We start from the raw sequence: 20,190 nt of genomic DNA, 5'->3' as shown, positions 1-20,190 counted from the left end.
CACTCTCCATCCAGGAGGCTGGTGGAGGGCCCCAGGGGTGGGGCGTGGTCAGGTGAGTGAGAAATAGGCAGCACTGTTCTGACGTGTACATGTCAAGATGGCCTTGCAGAACACGTCTTCTTGTCATAGTAGTTAATGGCCAGGTGGAGGGAAGGGGGAGAGGGAGAGAAGGCAGGCGTGAAAAGGAAGAAAAGCTCGACAGTCTGAAATTTACAGGTTAGGAGAAAAGTAAATCAGCACTACCAGGAATTTAAGTCTAAGGTGATTTCACTTCTACCAGACAGAATTTTTTTCCTCTAGAACAGTGATCGGCAAACTCATTAGTCAACAGAGCCAGATATCAACAGTACAACGACTGAAATTTCTTTTGAGAGCCAAAATTTTTAAACATAAACTTCTTCTAATGCCACTTCTTCAAAATAGACTTGGCCAGGCCGTGGTACATAGCCACACTCAAGGGGCCTAAGAGCCGCATGTGGCTTGTGAGCTGCAGTTTGCCGACCAGGGCTCTAGAAGAACCACGACAATTTCTTGTATCAACTTAATGGGCAGAACCAGGGCACATGGGCCCTCATCTGTGCCTGCACTAGAGCAGCCCTGGAAGTGAGCACCTCCTCAGAGTTTGTGCCCTGGGTGCCCAGCCCAGCCCAGCCATCGCTGAGAGTAGTGGACCTTCCTCCTCCACCCAGTGGGAGGCTCAGTCCTGAGAGTCCGGACCTAGGGCCTGCTCTGCCTCCGCGCATCCCTGTCATTCATGCTGGGCAGGCAGGGCCTATGGTGCCTGAACAGATCCCCGACCAAAAGCTTGCATTTCACCAATGAAAATGGCTTCTAATCTGGTGATTCTAAAATAGGCCAGCTGATGAAGGGAGAGATAAGAAGGACATTTGAGCCACCGCTCACTGCTGCAGTATGGGCTCCCTCATCAGGTCTCTTCAAATAATTGCCAAGTAACCACGTGGAGAGGGCTTTTAAGTGGATTGGGCACTTCAGATGGTCACTAGATGGACGCCAGGATGTAGGAGAAAATCAGTGAACACACTCTGGCCTGGCACCTTTGTCCTGGCGTAGTTGAAGACGGTCTGGCCCTGGGAGTCAGTCTCTGTGTCCTGATGGGCACCCGGGGCTGACTCCCTCTTTCTCCTGTCACATTGCAGTTTCCCAGGCAAGGCTTGCAGCAGACACAGCAGCAGCAGCAGACGGCTGCCCTGGTGCGGCAGCTCCAGAAGCAGCTCTCCAGTAAGTACCCTTCTGGCGGGAACAGATGATTCCTGGGAAACTGAAAACAGGCACACAACAAAACACAGGCTGGCTCCTCAAAAACTGCAGTCTTCCTTGATACCATTTCATCTTTGTTTAGTCTACAGTGTTAAGGTGGTTTCTTTTTTATTTGTTTTGGTTTGAATGCTACTTTTCCTAGAAAAACCCCAATCTTTTTTGTTTTTTGTTTTTGTTTTTGTTTTTTAGTTCAGTGAAAATGTTTTCCTGTTGCTTTCAGTTGAACCTGGAAATATTTCTTTTCATTTGGGGACCGCTGTGGAGCTGCAGGTGCCCTTTTTATAAAGTTGGAAAGTTTAAAGAGCAACTCAGTGGATGCCTCAAGTGTACTGATGGAGGAAGTTATAGACAGAGGGAGGCCAGCATTAGACCTATCTCCTGGTCACAGGGCGGTGGCTGTTTTCACCACTGCACCATCCTACCTTCCTGACAACTCAGACACATCAGACGTGTACCACCACCACAGGCAGTGAGCCTCAGCAGTTCTTCCTGGTGGTCCCGCCTGCTGTGTGGGCTGATGTTTTTAATAGTGCTGCCTCTAGAGTGTAACCACTCACCCCCTCAGCTCCTTCGTGTGGATGCCAGTGGGAGCTCCCATGACTCTATCACCCTGTGTTGGCGGCAAGTGCAGGAAATTCATTAGCAACGGGAGCCAGCCCTCTGGTGCAGAGTATTGGCTGGAAGTCAGGGGACCTAAATCTGGTGCCAACTCTACCATTGTTATCTGGATCATGCGGTTTCTCACCCATGGGTGAGGAGAGGAGCAGGTTCTCCTGGTCCTTCCCGGTTACGTGCTTCTGGGCTGCAGAGTTGAGCAGCCCTGCGACAAGGAGGTGCTGCGAGGAAGAGGCCAGTTTCCCACTGCGGGCGGGCAGCTTGTTTCATCTGGCTTTTCGGCCTGGCAGCTGAGCCCTTCAGGGGAGTACCCCTCCTGACCTGGTGTCTTTCCCAGGACGTAACCAAGACCTTTTTTCCCCCTTTAAAAACATTTTCCTCTTATAGCCTCATTTAGTTTCAGTTGAATTGTGTAAGTCAATCCTCTTTTTCAGCTGCTATTTAATGGTGGGGTCTACACAACAAACATGTGGTTAAAATATTGTTGCTCTGTTAATTCTGGAGGTCATATTTTTCATTGCTAAACAGACAGCATCATTTTACGGACAAGACCAATGTGTTTGTTTTAGATTTTTCCAATGTTTAGAAATATGTACCAGTGATTTTCATATGTAGTGCCTATTTAGGGAGCACATCTCCTCTTATTTCCAGTTTTCCAGAGCTCATGCAATGCAGCTTTAAAAAAAAAAAATTATTTTATTTTTTCCACCACCATTGATCCCATCTGCCCTCACCTCTGACCAGCCATCCTTTATGGAGCACTTTCTTGGACCCAGGCACACTGTGACTTCACTTGTATCCAATCACTTAATTCCTAAACCACCCCATGAAGTTAGATACTGTCACTGTTCCAGTTATAGACGAGAAAACAGCTAAAGGATAAGGTCATGACTGGTCCGCCCAACATTCTTCAGCTAACGGTAAGGGACAAGCTGGGGCAGAGCTCATACACTGCATCACCACACAGGCCTACCCTGTTCCCGTGCGGTGAGCTTTACTGAGCTTCACAGGTTGACAAACTGGAGGCAAGAGCCACCACTGAAAAAGGTTATGACTCACTTTATTGCTTGGTCTGGAACCGAGCCTGCAGTGCTCTGAAGCCTCTGAAGGTGGGTGCACACTCTGCCACCTCCTTGGTTGAATAATGACAACTAAGCTGAGCTGCCCCTGCACCCTCCAGAGGGTTCTTTTCCTATCACACCTGAAGAACAGGCCTCTGTATTGAACAGTCCCACAAGAGTTGTGCGAGCAACAGTTGTTTTCATCCTGTTTCTTTCTTTGTACCTACTATTTTTCAAGCTACTTTTCTCATCTCATAATGTGCATGTTAAAGCAGAACTATTGGTGTGTTTTTATAAAAATTGTGAGCACTTTCAATGTTTTGTGATACTTAGAGTCCTTTGTAAGTTAGTATTGAGTTGTTTCTCTGTTCAGAGGTAGAGACCAATACCCTCGTCTGAGCCTTGTGCTGACAGGTGGGACTCAGGTGAGCTGGGCCCGCTGAGGAATGAATTCAGCTGCAGTGCTTACACTCTGCCACTGGGGGGCTCCAGGCCAGCGCTGTGCTCCTGGCCAATCAGTCAGGCTGCTATTGAGAAGTGACAAGGGGGTGGCATCTATCTGTAGCATAATTTTGCATCTACAATTTTAATTGTATTTCTTTTTCTCCTTAGGTAACCAGCCACAGCAAGGAGTGACTCCCTATGGACACCCTTCACACTTCTGAATCTGGAAGAGGACAAGACATGAAGTTTTATGTTTGCACTGAAAAACAGAAATCAAATTTAATGCATTCGTCATCTTTAGAAATGTCCCTTTGTTATTTCAATTATTTGAAGTTTTGTTTATGTTTTATGCTACACTTGTACAAAGGTGTTTAAATGTTTAAACAAAAAGCAAAGGAGGAGGCGTGGTTTTGTTTTGTTGCTTTCAGCTTTAAAATAGGTTTTAAAATGTGGATCATGCAGGCCTACTCCAGAGAGAGTTTGGTAGCAGACTTTTTAATATTGGTGCTTTTTTGAATCTCATAGAAAGAATGAATTATGGTAAATATAATATATTTATATATTCATTAATGATGTTTTTTTCTTTTCAAACTGTGCTGGACCAAACTACTGATTTGAAAGTCATGTCAGTTCGTGACAGAAAAGTGACCCATTTATTCTGCATTCACCTTTGATGGTGAAATGGACATTTATCCGCATCACTCTAGTTTGAAATGTTTGTAACTTCATAAGCACTTTATAAACCTTGTTCTTATTTATATAGGGTTTTTCTTTGCTTTTGTTGTGGTCAAAAGGTGCTGAAACAGATTGTTGCTTAGTACTTAAACTTCTTAGACCAAGAACTTAACCCAGGGCTTCTGTGAGCGATGCCCTAAGGAGGTGGAAGCCCGCTGGAAGTAGTTGTACTCAAATTTGTTTTCAGTAACAAGGCCGTTGACCAGAGTGTGTGAAGATACAACATGGAAATACTAAAGGCCCCAACAAACCATGGTGGAATTGTCCAATTATTTATTGCCATATTTGGCAAAAATGACTGTGTCCAGTTTTGGTTCTCCTGAATCTTATGCCAACTGGAGAGAAAGAGTGCTGCAGCTGGTATGAGATTCCACAGTGCTCAAACTTGGTATGGTTTCTAGAGAATTTGGCCCCCAGTCCAGAAAGCTCTGGTTTTCATAAAAGATGTATTTGCTGTTTATTTTATATGGTAAGTATTTGCTATTTTGAATTTAATTATTAATGTTGGTTTCCAAATTGGTTGTGTATTGCATATTCTGTATTTATAAATTGGTGCAAAAGCACAAGTAAAGTAAATTATACATCAAATTTATTATAAAGAAATAGTAACTATTTTAACTTTGTTCAAGTATGTGGTAATTTGCTCCTATTAGAGTAAAAAAAATACAGTAAAGTATCAGTTTGTGTAATTTAAGAGTATTCCATATAATATTTTTTTAGATTTAGATGCATAAAATTTTGAATGTGAAAATTGCAGGGCATTTAAAACCATATGAGGGATTTTTCCCATGTTCTGCGTTAATTCATTTTCTTTTGCCATATGATTTCACATGTCATGTAGTTGCACATACTGTGAATAGATTTGTCTATAATGAGCAAACCATGTAGAACTACTTCTTTTGAATGTAACTAGTACAACTTTAGTAGATCATTTCCTTTGCAAAGCATTATATAAATAATTTATACTTTCCTAGGTGAGTTACTCATTGCAAAGTTTGACTCATGCAAATGACCTCAAATGTATGTCCGCTTACTTTGCTGTGGCAGCATCCCTGTGAACTGCTTTGTACACTGTGAAACCAGTTTACTCCGGCCTGCTCATTTCATGTTTACTCTGGGCTGGAAAAGACTTTGCCAAAACATGAAGGACCATTCTTTTCACTAGATTAACATATTCAACCTGCTTTATATCAGGCTGTTTTCCCCTCTCAAGAATCATCTTTAGAGTCCATGATATTATTTTTCTTCAAGTAGCATATCCGTATAATGACTGCCTTGGCTAGACAGCCAAACATGAATGCTGTGCCAGGAAAGAGTCATTTTCTGCCCCGATTGCCATTTTCTTTCCTCTTGAAAATTATTGGCATTTAAAATCTCAGTTTTCTGTTGGAACCATATATTTTTGTAGCTCAGTATTGCAAACAGCAGTAATACTATTTCAAGAATGAGTGTTATAACTGCATAGCATTTGTATGCACTTTATATTTTGCAGAACTTACTGAAATTAATTTATTAATCATTTGCACTTGAAGGCTGTGGATGTACATTTTTGTTGTGTGTCCTTTTTAGGTGGGGAAGCTAAGTCATGGTAAGGCTTCCAAGATTCTATGGAAAGTTGAGGAAAAAACTAAAGCTGGTTTCTCCCTATGCATAATAAAATGGCAACTGGAAACTTTAATCTAGTCTCATCATAGTATCTCCCACTTAACCCTCTATCCTGAGAAGTTTCTTTTCTTTTTTTTTTTTTAGCAAATGCATTAGTTTGCATTAAATGGTCACAAGGGAAAGTCCTGTCCTTTGACAGAAGCTAGTAATTTGTTTCATAAAATAAAATAAATTATCTTAGGATAAATGGAAACCCCCACCCTGTTAAATATAAGACCTTGAAATAGAATGGAGTTGGACATAAGAAGCCCTTAGACATACCGTTTACACTGTAGGCTTGTTCCTAATAGAGTTGCATTTGTCATGTTACTTACTCCTCTTGGCCCAGAAGTAGAAGATCACTGTTAGAATGAATATCCTATGACTTATTTCAGCCATGGGATCCCAACCTCAGAGATAGCAGCAGTCGCCTCTTAGGTGGGGCCAGCTGAAAGTGGGTGTGGTGAAAACACAATGAAGTGAGCTCCCCCATATATCTCAGATGATTGGTGGGGGCTGACATAGTTCTCAGTTTGGGTACTGAGATATCTGAGCAAGACCTATGGCATTTTCTTTTTTATCTTATTAAGGCTCCTATAATTCTTCTTAAATAATAGGCAAATATTTGAATAGATGCTGGAGAAATTACATTGGGAAATCCCAGCCTCTATAATTAGAAAAGATGAATCATATTGTTCCCCAAAATTAATTCAGGTTGAATTAAGCAAGTAATATAAATAAATTGAGTAAATTACAAAAGGCACATTTTGGGTACAGTTGAAGAAATTTTAAGTACAGTGAAACTTCATTATACGATTAGATCTAGAGCTTTCCTAAACACTTACCTGTTGCATAAAGGATTCCCATTTAATGAAATTAAATGTTCATTAATCATTGGTTCCTTCTCAGAAACTTTTCTTTGTGACAGCTCCAAACCAGGGTACCTGAGCTGGATTTCGAAGCTATAAAGAAGTTTCGTATTTTTAAAACATTTTAAGTGGATTTATTTAGACAAGGATATAATCAACCCCTTTTCACATTTTTGATGTACAGGTGTTGAGTTGCTTTTTACATGTTGGAAAAGTTAGCCTGCATTTCTTTTTAAATTCAGTCATTAAAGCATCCTTGTATTCCCCATCTATGAAAAACTTCATTGTGCACAAGATAATAAATCATCATCAAAACAGTTAAGTGCTTGTTTTATGTAGGCTTTAGTAAAATATTTATAAACCAACCACAAAATATTTATACATCAAAATGGCAAATTTACATCAAGATAAAAAATTTAATCTTTTCCATTGTCTGTTGTCAGTGCCATGCCTGTAACATTGACAGAAGGTGGACACTAGGGAACTGGTAATTTTTTAAAAAAAAGTCAATTTAATGAAGAATTCAGGTACATTAACCATTTGTTGTTTTATAGTGGATAGTTTTCTCTTAATGTTCATTGTTATTTGTTGGCAAAATAAAAGTGCCTTAAGTTAAAAATTTGTTTTGAGATCCATTAAAGAAATCAGTTCATAATGCATATATTTACAAGTCTTTTTTTGCATGTCCATGATAAATTTAACATTGTAAATGTATTTAAATTCATTTACATGCCTATGGCTGCCTTTGATTAAACTTCTTCCAAAAAAGTAAACTGTCCAGATGTTGACTATTCAAGAAATGTTATTTTATGTCAGATCACTTGCACATAAGTTGTTGCAAAATCACTACCAAGTGTGTTCTTTGCTGTGCACTTATATATCCCGGAATCTGAGCTTTGAGGGTTCTGAATGAATAGGGTGCCTTGTGGGTGGAAAAGCTCGGTCCCATGTGACCTCCCTTTATTTTTCATTGATATCAGGGAGTGGTCAGGCATCTCCCAGGTGATTTCCGGCTTGGGCACTCCCAGGGCCACACAGTGGAGCTGAATGGCTGCCCCTGTGCTTGCGAGGATGCTCCTGGGTGGGCGATTTGTAATTCGGGGAGGGAAGGCTACAACCAATACTGGAACAGTAACCAGTGCGTGGCCAACACTGTTTTGAGCCTTGCAGATATAGTTTCCTCTGTCATGAGCTGTTGCTTCTTTGATGACTAGTGTGCCATTTTCATGCAATATGTATTTTCCACTAATTTGAGGCCTGTCTATTACATGACCACTTGGTACAGTCCACTTGATATCTGGCTTAGGGCTTCCATCTGACACACAGTGCAATGAGAGAGAGTCCCCACTGATGCCATAAACTGTTCCCAACGCATTGGTAAGAATAACTGGCTTCTGGCCAATTTCTAATACAATTAATTTCTCAATATAGCCAACTTTGTTTCTTGCCCCACACCGGTATTTTCCTGCATCATCCCGAGTTGTTTTATAAATCACAAAAGAACCATTGCTTGCTATCTGATACTGAGGATTTTGTGGTCCCCTGGAAAATAGTGTGCCGTTTGGTAAAACCCAGATTATTTCAGGTAGTGGGTTTCCATCAACAGAGCAGTTCAATGCTATGGGCTTTCCAACCTGGGCAAATATTTTTTCATTAAATGGATTTCTGAATGTTGGTCTTCTCAGCATTTCCAGTACTTCCAGCTGTATTACCAGCACACTCTTTCCTCCTTCATTCTGAGCCACACAGGTAAACTCAGCTGAATCTGAATGCCTCACATTTCTAATTTCCAAGGTTCCATTTTTATGGACCGTGATTCTGCTTCCATGGTATGGGGCGGTGAGGAAGATGTTGTCTGGCATGATCCACGTGACTTGGGGAGATGGTGTCCCTTCAGCTCTGCAATCAAAGTGCTTTTTGGAATGCCTCACGGCGGTGGTTTTGATGACAGTTTTGTTGGTATACAGACCATTGATTAGCGGCGGCCTAGAGACAACTTCCAGCTTATACATTTTGGTGTCATCCCCACTGGGATTCTGGGCCACACACACATACTCCCCAGAATCGAGCAGTTTGACATTGTTGATGGACAGAGACCCATTGGCATGAAATGTGTACCTATTTTTTGAGAATGAAATCATATCCCTGGAAGGCAGCAGCCAAAATACTTTTGGTTTGGGTTCCCCAACAACCTCGCAGTCAAAGGTGGCTGTGTCTCCAGCCCTGACTCTTGGTTTGGCCTTGAAACCCTGCTTGATCCGTGGGGCGGCAGTTATGACCGTTAGGTGGACCTTCATTTCATCCTTCCCTACAGTGTTCTGAGCATAGCAAGTATAATCCCCTTCCTCTGCTACCCCAACCCTGTGGAAGTACAAGGTTCCATTGTTGAAAAGATTATATCTCCTGGTATGCCGCCTGTTGTCATCAGCTTGCATTGCATTATTTATCACCGTTCCATCGGGCAAACTCCAGGATATCTGGGGTGCTGGTGAGCCAGAAGCCTTGCAATCAATTTGGAAGTCTTTCCCATAAAACACTTGCATTTTAAAATGTTGCTTGTGATCAATTTTGGCAGGTCTCAGCTTTAGGCTAACATGCATCAGTATCAGATCATCCCCTATTTTGTTTCTTGCCACACACAAGTAGTCGCCACCATCTTTTTCTGTTACTGATCCAATAAACAGGGATCCATTTGGGTAGACGTGGATTCGACTGCCCATTCTAAGGAGAGAAGAATGATTCAATTGTGAAGCTATTAGCAAGGGACAGGGAATAGAGGAGTTGTCTTATTGGCACTTAACTTTATAGACATTTTTAAAAATTGTTACAATAAAATTATAATCAGGACTAGCTTATTCACTGTCTTTTAAGCCAGTTACTAAAAGATAAAATTATCTAATTGAATAGGTACAATTTAGAGCAAATAAGTAGTACTTATCAGATGGACTTCAAATGAATCTCCTTTACATGATGAATTTTTTAAAAATTACAACAGTGTAAAAAATGCTACTAATAGTGGAGTCCCAGACACATCTTTTTTGAACATTTTACATATCAAATTTTATATATATATAGCTAATATGATAAGTGTCCCTCTGTCCATCAGACTGCTTGCTATGACGTGCACTGACCACCAGATGGCAGATGCTCAACACAGAAGCTGCTGTGATGTAAACTGGCCATTTACAGAGAAATGGCAGACCCCCCCAACACTCCACTTCCCCCAAGTGGGACACAGGCCCTGCCACCACCCTGGAGCAACAGCCCACCAAATTGCAGCCAACGCTGCAGAGACCCTATGGCCATCCCGGAAACGGTGGGTATGGGCATTGGTAATAACATCACATAGCAATGCCCTCTTCCTCTCCCTATTAGCCTCTTTGCAGTTTCTTCAGCCCAGGAACATGACTTGCTTTATAGCCAGGTAGAAACATTTTACACTTTAACCAAATGTTTGTGAAGGATTTTCCCATGCCTTATCTCATTTGATCCTCACAGAAGTCCTGAAATAAGTAGCTAGGAGAATTGGGGTGGAATCCTATTTTCATTAGCTGGAAAATGGAGATTTAGAAAGTTTAGAAACGACTCAACTGAAAAGAACTAAGAAATGGTGGACCTTGAAAATAACTTCAGGTTTTCTCACTGCACAGAATATAATTAAACACTGTTGCACTTAAATATTTCACCCTTTGTTCTCCCTGCATGGTCTACAATTATAATCTGCTTTGTGTTGATATTTACTGCTGTATTGCTGACAATTACCTGAAAGAGAAGTTGGGGTGCTTCACTGGGCTGGAAAAAAATTTAGCTACCTCAGAAAGCAGGTCAAATTAAGCAAGATTATTCTATATATATAAAAGGCTAAGTTGACTTGCATATGCACAATACATATAAAGTTCTCGCTGGTGCCAATCGCACATGTGTGTTTCAATCTGTCATTGTCGATCATGAATTAGGTTGACACTTCTATTATAGAGAAAGGGTGCATAGCGATATTAAAATATTTCTTTTAATTTTTTTCAATGTGCACAAATTCATGCAGTAGGCCACTAGTTATTCTATAAGATGTCAGTAAAAAAAACTTTCTTGTTAGAAAAGATGTCAGGTTATACTTTTTAGGGAGATATTAGTTACAAAACATTTAGTTACTTTGCTAGATAAGTTCTACTTTATTATAAAGAGAGAAAATGCCTGTGTAAGGCATATTAGAAGCTTGCTATAGTCTCTGCCCTTTGTGGGTGGCCATAAAGTGAAAAATCCTTGCATTAGGTTGGATTGTAAATAGAGCATCTTTTTTTTCTCTCTGAAGCAACTACACAGCCTGTTATTACCACTATGAGCCCCCAGATGGCAGATCTTTTCTGTTAAAATAAAATTTAGTTTTTCAGAAAGGCCAGTGGATATTGAGTTGGTACTAAAAATGTGATTAACACCCATAAGTGGAAATCTTGGTGCTGTATTTTTTTGTTTTGTTTTTTCTGCTATTTTTTTTTTATTTTTATTTTTTGGCAACATGAGCTAAATAGGCAAGTGAAACTGAAAAGTATAGACAATCTTTCATAGCATAACTGCTAACCAAGTTTAACAGCCTCAAGTCATTTTGTATTTTCCAGAAAACCTATCTCATTGAACAGAAATGAGAAAACAATAAGAAAAACTGTCATTTTACTATGGTAAAAACTTTTCTGGTCTGTAAACCAAGGTAGAAATCATAATGGGTACATTTAATAAAGGAAATGAAACTTTCCAGTAACTCTACATTTACTAGTACTTTAAAATATTTAAGAAGTTCCCCCACTATTCAGCTTAAAAGTTGATGTTGAGAGAGAATTCATAGCTTACTTTGATCCCAGAGCTGGTTCTCAAACCATGTTTTGTATACTATGCTACATTTCCACCTGCTATCATTCTTGCCTAATCCTTTCTAAAAGCACTGATTCTCAAACTTGGATGCACATTAAAATTAGTGTGTTGTATGAAATATTGCTGATGCCTGGGTCCCTGAAGTTTCTGATTTAAATGGTGTGGAATGTGGCCTTGGCATTTGGAGTCTTAGTTTCCAAATGATTCTGATGTGCAGCGAAGTCCCAGAGCCACTGCTCTAAACTTAGTTATTAATGCATTTCCTTCATCACCTACAGCAGAATTATGTGTGACCCAATTTAGAATGCATCCCCATGTGCCTTGGAATTTATTTAAATATTTTAATTTCACAAAAAAGAACTGGCATTCAACATTAATGCAACACTTATAATTACTTGAAAGCAAAAAAGAAAGAAAAATGCTGAGTTACATTAGACGCAAAGACGGATAAAGCATTGGAAATATATGATGGCTATACATATAGTAAGCAAATATATCACTTCTGAAATTTACATTTCATAGCTCAGTATTTTTTTATTTTAAATCTAATTTTAATTACATTTGACTTATTTGCAAAATTTGAAACTTAACATTTACTTTTGAATTAAAGATCACAAATTCATTAATAGTATTCAATACTAACTTATAGTGTGTTAGAAAAATCTATTCAACTCAGCAGGAATATAAATTATGTTAAATTTATTTTTCATGGTATTCTCTATTAATGAAAAACAAATATCTAAAATATACTTATTCCCATTTTTTTGTCATATTATAAAAATCATTGCATAGAGTCATGCAAATGACAAAAGTTAGTGAACATAAGCTATAATTATTACTCTTCAAAGATGGTTTAAACTCTATAGAAAATCAGAGGAAAATCAGAGTCCACAGGCGGGTAACAGATTGTTAGAGAAAGCGCGAGTCTGAGGCATCGGAGCGATGGCGTCCTGGCCTGCTCCACTTTGTGGAGGTCTTCATGCTCTGGCTCAAAGTGCTTTGCAATTTTAAGACAGATACAATTAGCACAGATCACACTCAAATTTAAAATGTTTAACAGGAGAATTTGAAGAGTGAAATAATGGATGTTAACTGATTGAAATGAAAGAATTCTTTTTTTGATCAAAGAATTATAAATACTTTTACACAGTTACCATTTTAAAATTGTCATAACTTGAAAATAAATGAGATTTTTTTATTGTTTCTAACTATATAAACTCAATAAGAAGTTGGCCTTCAGAGTTAGGCAGGTAAAAGGTTGGTTTTACATATATAAGGATTAGGCCTCTTTATTTTATTATTTTTTAATTTATTTAAATTTTATTGATTTTTTATAGAGAGGAAAGGAGAGGAATGAGAGCAAGAAACATCAGTGAAAGAGAAACATTGATCAGCTGCCTGCTGGCAACCAATGTACATGCCCTTGACCAGAATCGAACCTGGGACCCTTTAGTCTGCAGGCTGACGCTCTATCCACTGAGCCAAACCGGTCAGGGTGGGATTAGGCCTCTTTTGAGAGAGTTATGTTTGTGTGTAGAGTCTAAGCTCAATAAAACTGTTGTCTAAAACTCACTGTGTCACTTTTCCATTTCAGAAGTTGTGCAGCCAAGTAGATAAAGAAGGTAATATCAACACAAAGATGTGGTTTACCTGTGCCACTGGTCCACGACAGCCTTGGATGGTAGCCTCCAGATTATTTTGGGTTTGGGTTTGCCGATGGCTGAGCAGTTCAGTAGTAATTTGTCCCCAAAATTCACCTCATTCCATGTCTGGGATGTAGATTCTATCCTGGGGACGGTCTCTCGCTCCTCCATTGTGAGAATTACCACCCTTCTGTCGGAGCCAGTGGAGCTGGTCGCAATGCATTCATAAGTGCCCCTGTCTGAAGAGGCTACATTTCTTATATACAGCGTCCCATTGGGAAATAAGAACAAGTTGGAATTAATAAGCTGTAGTGGTTTCATTTCAGTGCCATCAGAGAGAACCCAGTGAACACTGGGCTGAGGAGTTCCTTTTGCAGTGCAGGGCATTTTCAAACTTTCACCCCACGTCCCTGCAATGACCTGCCTCCTTTGCTCTAGAATGACAGGCGGGGCAGCAATGACTTGCATTTTAACCAGCAGTGAATCCTGGCCAGCGGAGTTGCTGGCCATGCATTTGTAATAGCCCCGGTCATAAATGCTGAGACTGCGGATGACCAGTGTTCCATCAGATGTCACCAGGGCCTGCCCAATCTTTTTGGATGATTCTGAGACTACTGTTTGGTTTGGGAGAATCCAGGAAATCGTAGGCATTGGCCTACCTTCAGCTCTGCACTGCAGTTCCACAGTGCTTCCGGAATGGACTGTGATCTCCTTGGTAGGTCTCTCCAGGATCCTGGGGGGATAGGAGACCACGGACAAGGTGACATGAAGATGGTCTTTGCCAAATGAATTGGATGCTGAGCACAGGTACTGTCCCCGGTCCTGAATGTCCACCCTTCGTATGGACAGGGTGCCATTGGGGAGCACCTGGAACCTGCTGCTCTGTTTCCTTGTAGACAAATCAAGTCCTGGAAGGAGAAAGCCACAGGTCATCCAAGTTCAGATAGAAAACAAATTGTTCAAGTGGACGTCTCAAGAGGAAAGCTATCTTTTTGTTAGACTACTGAGAACAAATATATTTAAAAGTAGGATACCTAGTCGTCACATTGCTACAATTATTCCTAGATTTTTTTTAATCCCCATAGCTTTCATTAAAAAGCTCAATGGTTCAATAAAATGACAATTACCTCTTTTTCAAATCATTTTTATTTGGATCTGCTTTGAGAGCATTTCAAAAAAAAAAAAATGTTCCTAGTTAACATGTTTTAAAACCTTCTAATGAGCAAGAAGGCCATGCAGCAAATGTCAAATGAGTATAGTACTGTATTTTCCGGCATATAAGATGACCCCCCTAATTTTACAGTTAAAACATAGGTTTAGGCCTATATTCACTGTACAAGACTACCCCCCACTTCCGAGGCAACACCAGTTCTTTTTTTAATAGACCGCCTCTCTGACTCTGGCCAATCTGAGCAGGCTTTTTTCGTTTCAAAAGTTGTTTTATATGCCAGGAAATACGGTAATAATTTCAGTATTTGAGAGAAACTTGAAGCTGATTCTTTGGATGTGTAACCCTGAAACATTACACACTCTTTCGCTTGTTTCTTAACTAAAGAGGACAAACGTTTAAATACCTAATGAGACTCTGGTCCAGTGGATGGTAGGCAGCGGGTTTCCCACAGCCTCACAAGGAAGAAAGGCATCTGAGTTGGCCGGGACAGTAAAACTTGCTGCCTTTCCTCCAACTATTCTGGGCCTTTCGAATAATTTCCTAGACAAGGGCTCAACAGGAAGAAGCTCAGGAGTTGTTAATTTTTGAGCCGGTGTCTTATCAGAGCCACTCTTTGCCGTTTTCTGTTGGTCCCAATTTGAAGCATGAGTGTTGTCCTCTGGCAAGCCTGGAGTAGGCAGCATGCTCACTCCTGGCTTTTTGCCTTTTGGAGCAATTTCCAGGTAGGACTTATTCCAAAAGTGGTTTTCTGATCTGAGAGTAGGAGACGACTGAGAGTTCTGTGGTTTAAACGTTGTTAGTGCTGGCATAGGAGTAAAAGGTGCCAGACTAGAGTAGATAAAGTAGGTGGTTCCAAATGTGAACTTGGCATTTGAATGAGCCTTGGGAGATGTTGTTACCTCTGCTGCTAATTGCTGTGGATTGGCATTGTGACTTGAAGGTTCAGGCAGCTGGAACATTGTATTTGTCTTCCTCTGGAAAAGGGGAGTTGCCACATTGTTAGTAACTGCGTTTGGATTACTGGAGGGAGGGGAGGAGAAGACTGGCATTGGAGTGGCACTGCTGCTTAGGAGCGGTGGTACGGCTGGGTGTTCAATGGGTGTGTTCCCGGCTGTGGTCCTCTGGTGCAGTGTGCTGGACAAAGTGCTTTCAGGAGCAGTTGTGCTCTTCAAAGTCTGAGTAGTCTCTTGTGATGCTTCTTCAATTACAGCTGTCCTATTAAGTGTTCTTGGATAAAGATCAGCTGTGCCTGCCATTCTTTTGGTGTTTTCTGGGTGGGGATGAGTGAAAGCAGAGATACTGGGCTCAGCTGCAGTTTCCACGGAGGTTGGAGCAGAAAGCGTCGCAGTAGGGGGCAAAGTGAAGCCAGAACTCAGGCTGGCAGAGCGGTCTGGGTCCTTCCTGCTTGGAGACTCCTTTTTGCTTTGTACTTCTGTGCTGGTTACTTGGGTTTTATTAATATTGATAGGAGCAGGGGCAGTAAGAGGACTCATCAGCGTGGCTCTTTGCACTGGCATGAGGTTTGTACTGGGCTCCTTGCTTGAGCTACTACGAAGTGTTGGAGAAACGGTTGGGAAGGGCAGCTCTCCCTCTGCAGAAAGACTTCCGGGATGGTGTATAGGGGTGGCACTGTGGAGGGCAGTAGCCAGTGTTACAGATGGGATTTGCATCACGTTTGTTGAGTGTGCTGTGAAGTGAAAAGGGAAAACGTTATCTGTGGGTAAAGTGGGAGATGTTTGAGAAAGCACTGTGGCTGTGCTTTCTTGTGAACCAAATGCATGCTGACTCTTTAAGCTCCCTGTTTGGATATAGTTATTTACAAAGATCTGACTCAAGGGAATTTTCCTTCTTGAAAGTCTTGTGAGGGCTCTAGTCACAGGCATAGATGGTTCAGTGGTAGGCCCTGGAAGTGGCGATGTAATCACTGAATCTTGTTTAGCTTCACTAATGTTAGACACACTTAGGTAACCACCATCTATTCCATGAGTTTTTTCCATAGTTACGAATGTTGGGGCATGAGTCATGGCTATACCAAGTGGAACCACTTTGGTACTTTCAGCACTGAAGTCTTTTACTGTGGGTGGTGTTTTCTCAATAACTACATTTGCTTTGCTACCAGGTAGCAATGATGGACTAAGGTTGAAGACTAGGATTGTAGGCTCGGCTGCGATGACCCTGGCAATGTCAGCTTTGGGGAGGGTGATGGGAGAAGAAGTTGAAGAAGACAAGATTGCTCCCTCAGAGGTGGGAGTGGTGAGCTTCTCTTTGGGAGCACAGGATGGGCACACGGCTCTGAGCTCTGTGGTACTCTCTTCAGAAGACCCCCTGGATGGTGGCCTCACAAAGCCATGTCTGTGCCTTGGGAGGACTGGAGTTCTGTATGAATGGACAATTCGTCCTCGCCCCCAAATTTTCCTCCGTCTGCCAAAGCGTCTGGACAGTGGGGTGTTAGTTGCATTATTCCTATGGATCTGTAACTGAGAGTGAGCAGCACTGTATGGGACTGAAGAGAGCCTTGAGGTGCTAAGCTTTTGAGTCATGTGAGAATTGAAGTAACTGCTTCTGAGTTCACTTCTTTCTGTTACAGATGGCTGGTGACCATTCGTGGCATTTTCTGATCTTAAGACTATACCAGTTTTGCTATTAGCATTACTAAGCATTTTGGCATTGACATCTTTGATCTTCGTCCTCACTGTTATTGGAGGTGTACTTTGCAAATGCTCTCTTCTCCTCCCCATGTCATTAGCGTCCTGAAATCGAGTTATCTCAGGTAGTAGAGAAAAGACAGTGGATACATGTTGTTCGTTTGTGTCTTGCATTTTGCTTGATGTGGTTGGGTTTATGTTCCTTGACATGGCTGTAGCTTCAATAGTAGTAGATAATTTAAAATCTATTTGTTTTTCAGGTGGTGGCAACTGTGGACTGACAACTGGGGAGACTTCAGTACCAGTAATTATAGTTGCCACAGGGTTATCAGAGGTTTTTCTGGAACCATCAGGCACTGTCCTTTCCAGAACACTGGGCACTTTAGTTGTGAGGACCGTAAATTCCTCATCTGGAGGAAGCATGCCTGAAGAGTCTCCTTTCTCATCAGGTATTTTTAGGAGTTGGGTGACCAGTGGAGGTGGCCCCACTGTGGAATTTTCTTGATTCTGTGGCATTGTCTTCTTTTTAGCTTTCTCCAGAAGTTCTGCCCAGTGCTGTGGGTCAATTCTCTGAGCAGAGGGTGTGAATTGCCTCCTATGCTCCCTGAAACGTCGATTTGTTGAGTCTCCACGCCGCCAATGTCTGAAATCCCGATATTTGTGCTTCTTACTTGTGCTCAAGACTTGCTTTCCAGCCTCGCTTCCCATTGGAGCAGATGTCAGGAGTTGGGCAGCTGGTGGGGCCTTCAGGTGCACAGTGGGATCAGGCTCATCAAATCCAGATCCATCCATTTCTATATTATTCTCCACTGGGCTTGGCCCTTTTATTTTGACTGAAACTTGATTAATCAAAAAGTCAACCCCTGATGGGTTGGCTGCAACACAACGATAATAACCTTGGTCTTTTTGGGTGATTTGTAATATTCGCAGTGTGCCATTGAGAATCTGCTTCTCTCTTGAGGACTGAGAGAGCACAGTGTTTCCTGGGAGAACCCAGCTAATAGAGGCATCAGGAACACCAGTGGAATGGCATGGAAGGTCAAGTGTTTCACCAATGAAAACGGTAAGATGAGCCCCGTTTTCATGAGAGGGTTCTGTGTAGGGCTCTACCACAGTAATCCTATAGGTGAGAATATCTGCATCAGCATCATTGGTGCTTATGCAGTTGTAAATGCCTGTGTCAAAACTGTCAGCCATCTGGAGTTCCAGTTTTCCAGTTTTGTCTATTAAGATTCGTCCATCCTCACTAATGTAAGGGGCTCTCACTTTACTCCCATCAGCCAGAAGCCACTCCAAATGTGGGGCGGGGTCTCCTTGGGCTGGACAGTCTAACTCAATGGTCCCACCAACCAAAACAGTGTGTTCCAGCTTGGTATTGTTATTCCTGAGAATCATGGTCCATTTGTGTCTTACCGACCCCATCTCTGACCGTGGTAAAGTGACCTGAGCATCACTGGAGAACTGGATCTGCAATGTATTGAGTGTGGTGGCAGTTCTGTTTAGCTGCAAGGAAATTTGATCTTGCATCAACCAAGGAGGATCTGCTCTGAGATCAGCCTCTATGTTGGTAAAGATGTCTTCAGGCTTAGGAGCCTTCTGTTTATATTGGTAGTGGAGTTGTGGTGTTTCAGTGACCAAGTGGCTCCTTTCTAGTATCAGAGGAGAGTCACTGTACAAAGCCAGAATTTGCCACACTGGCTGAATGTGACTGTACTCTATGTTACACACCAGTAATGTAGAAAATGATGTATTTAGCCTGATGTAGTCATTGTCTTCAGTGAATGCAATAGATGATGTCCTTGATGGCTTTTGGATATTGCAGGCCATGTTAGCTTCATTCCCAGACTGGTCTGTCACATTCAAAATAAGGGAGCCAAAGGGTGCCATGAAATTTTGGGGAGAGATGGGCACAGAACTGCTGTCTTCCACAGTAGTCCAGTTCTTCAGTTTCAGAGATGGATCAATCGTTGGCTTGACACACAGGAAAGCTGCAGCTGGGACTGTAGCCAAGAGCTTGCCTTTAGAGGTCCTAGGGTTCATGCAGAGTGGACATTGCTGAGAACTGGAGAGACTTCTGTCTTTTTTGCATTTTATTATATCTAGGAAAAATGACAATTGAATTATTGCTGGTTGTGGTCTCTGAATTAATATTTGAACATTTTGAAGCAATAACTTCTACTAGAATTTAAAACAACAATTTGGAAATTTTGATGTTTAATAGGAAGTTTAATTTTTTTTTATCCTTGGGTTGATTTCTAAAAAAAAAACCACACATATATTATCTATATATACTGCCATAACATTATATTCATAGGCACAAATATTTTTGTCTGTCTTGTAGAAAATGCCTGATACATCTGTGCTACTCAATAAGTATTAGTTGAATAAAGTCTTGGGGAAACTAAATGACATGCTTATGTTTGTTATGTTTTTTATTAACAGTCATTTAGTTCTATTTCCTCATTTTAATGTTTTGAGTCATAGAACTTCATTGTCCTTTAAAAGATAACATGTTTGATAAATTATAAGTCCTTGGATATAATTAAAAACCCAAGATACTACTGAAACCAGTTTGGCTGAGTGGATAGAGTGTCCACCTGTGGACTGAAAGGTACCAGGTTCAATTCCAGTCAAGGGCATGTACCTTGATTGCGGGCACATCCCCAGTAGAGGGTGTGCAGGAGGCAGCTGATCGATGCTTTTCTCTCATAGATGTTTCTAACTCTATCCCTCTCCCTTCCTCTCTGTAAAAAATCAATAAAATATTTTTTTAAAACAAAACAAAACAAACAAACAAACAAAAAACCCAAGATACTTTTCATTATCCAAAAGAACAATAATTGAATTTCAAGATATCTTGATCTGGTCTAGCCACACCATTTATAATAGCTAAGATCTGGAAACAGTCCAAGTAACCAAGTAGATGAGTGGATAAAAAAGCTGTGATACATTTGCATAGTGGAATACTATGCAGCTGTACAAAAGAAGGATCTCTTACCCTTTGAGACAGCATGGAGAGCCCTGGAGAGCATTAGGCTAAGCAAAATAAACCAGTCAGAGAAAGACAAGTATCACATGATCTCACTCATATGTGGAATCTAATGAACAAAATAAATTGATGAACAAAACAGATGCAGAGTCATGGAAGCATGGGACAGACTGTTGAATCTCAGAGGAAAGGGTGATATAAGAAGGCATGAAGAGGTTAACCAAAGAACTTAT

General features: G+C 41.1%; 3 protein-coding genes across 12 annotated transcripts in view; 1 reads left to right on the top strand and 2 right to left on the bottom strand.

Moving 5' to 3' along the window:
* MED12L (mediator complex subunit 12L) overlaps positions 1–7,407 on the top strand; it is a 355,232-nt gene extending 347,825 nt beyond the window's left edge. For 6 of the 10 annotated variants that reach the window (XM_084875887.1, XM_084875890.1, XM_084875888.1 and 3 more), the window contains exons 43-44: positions 1,158–1,239; positions 3,567–7,406. In XM_084875887.1, the coding sequence (XP_084732013.1) occupies positions 1,158–1,239; positions 3,567–3,619 (135 nt within the window). In that variant the 3' untranslated portion in view covers positions 3,620–7,406. Of the gene's footprint in view, positions 1–1,157; positions 1,240–3,566 lie in introns of all 10 variants that reach the window. The other 4 variants (XM_084875893.1, XM_084875891.1, XM_084875885.1 and 1 more) reach the window with 3 other exon arrangements.
* The window catches only part of P2RY13 (purinergic receptor P2Y13), a 403,762-nt gene that overhangs the window by 111,314 nt on the left and 272,258 nt on the right, over positions 1–20,190 (bottom strand). The window lies entirely within an intron of this gene.
* The window catches only part of IGSF10 (immunoglobulin superfamily member 10), a gene marked incomplete at its 5' end in the record, with an annotated part of 28,761 nt that continues 14,429 nt past the window's right edge, over positions 5,859–20,190 (bottom strand). Inside the window, 3 exons of the mRNA XM_084875883.1 lie at positions 5,859–9,367; positions 13,160–14,060; positions 14,727–19,067. Of these exons, the coding sequence (XP_084732009.1) occupies positions 7,459–9,367; positions 13,160–14,060; positions 14,727–19,067 (7,151 nt within the window). The 3' untranslated portion in view covers positions 5,859–7,458. The remainder of the gene's footprint in view (positions 9,368–13,159; positions 14,061–14,726; positions 19,068–20,190) is intronic.

The sequence above is a fragment of the Pipistrellus hanaki genome (genome assembly GCF_964339955.1).
Source record: "Pipistrellus hanaki genome assembly, chromosome: 2".
Taxonomy (NCBI): Eukaryota; Metazoa; Chordata; class Mammalia; order Chiroptera; family Vespertilionidae; genus Pipistrellus; species Pipistrellus hanaki.
This window is presented reverse-complemented; position numbering and strand designations above follow the sequence as displayed.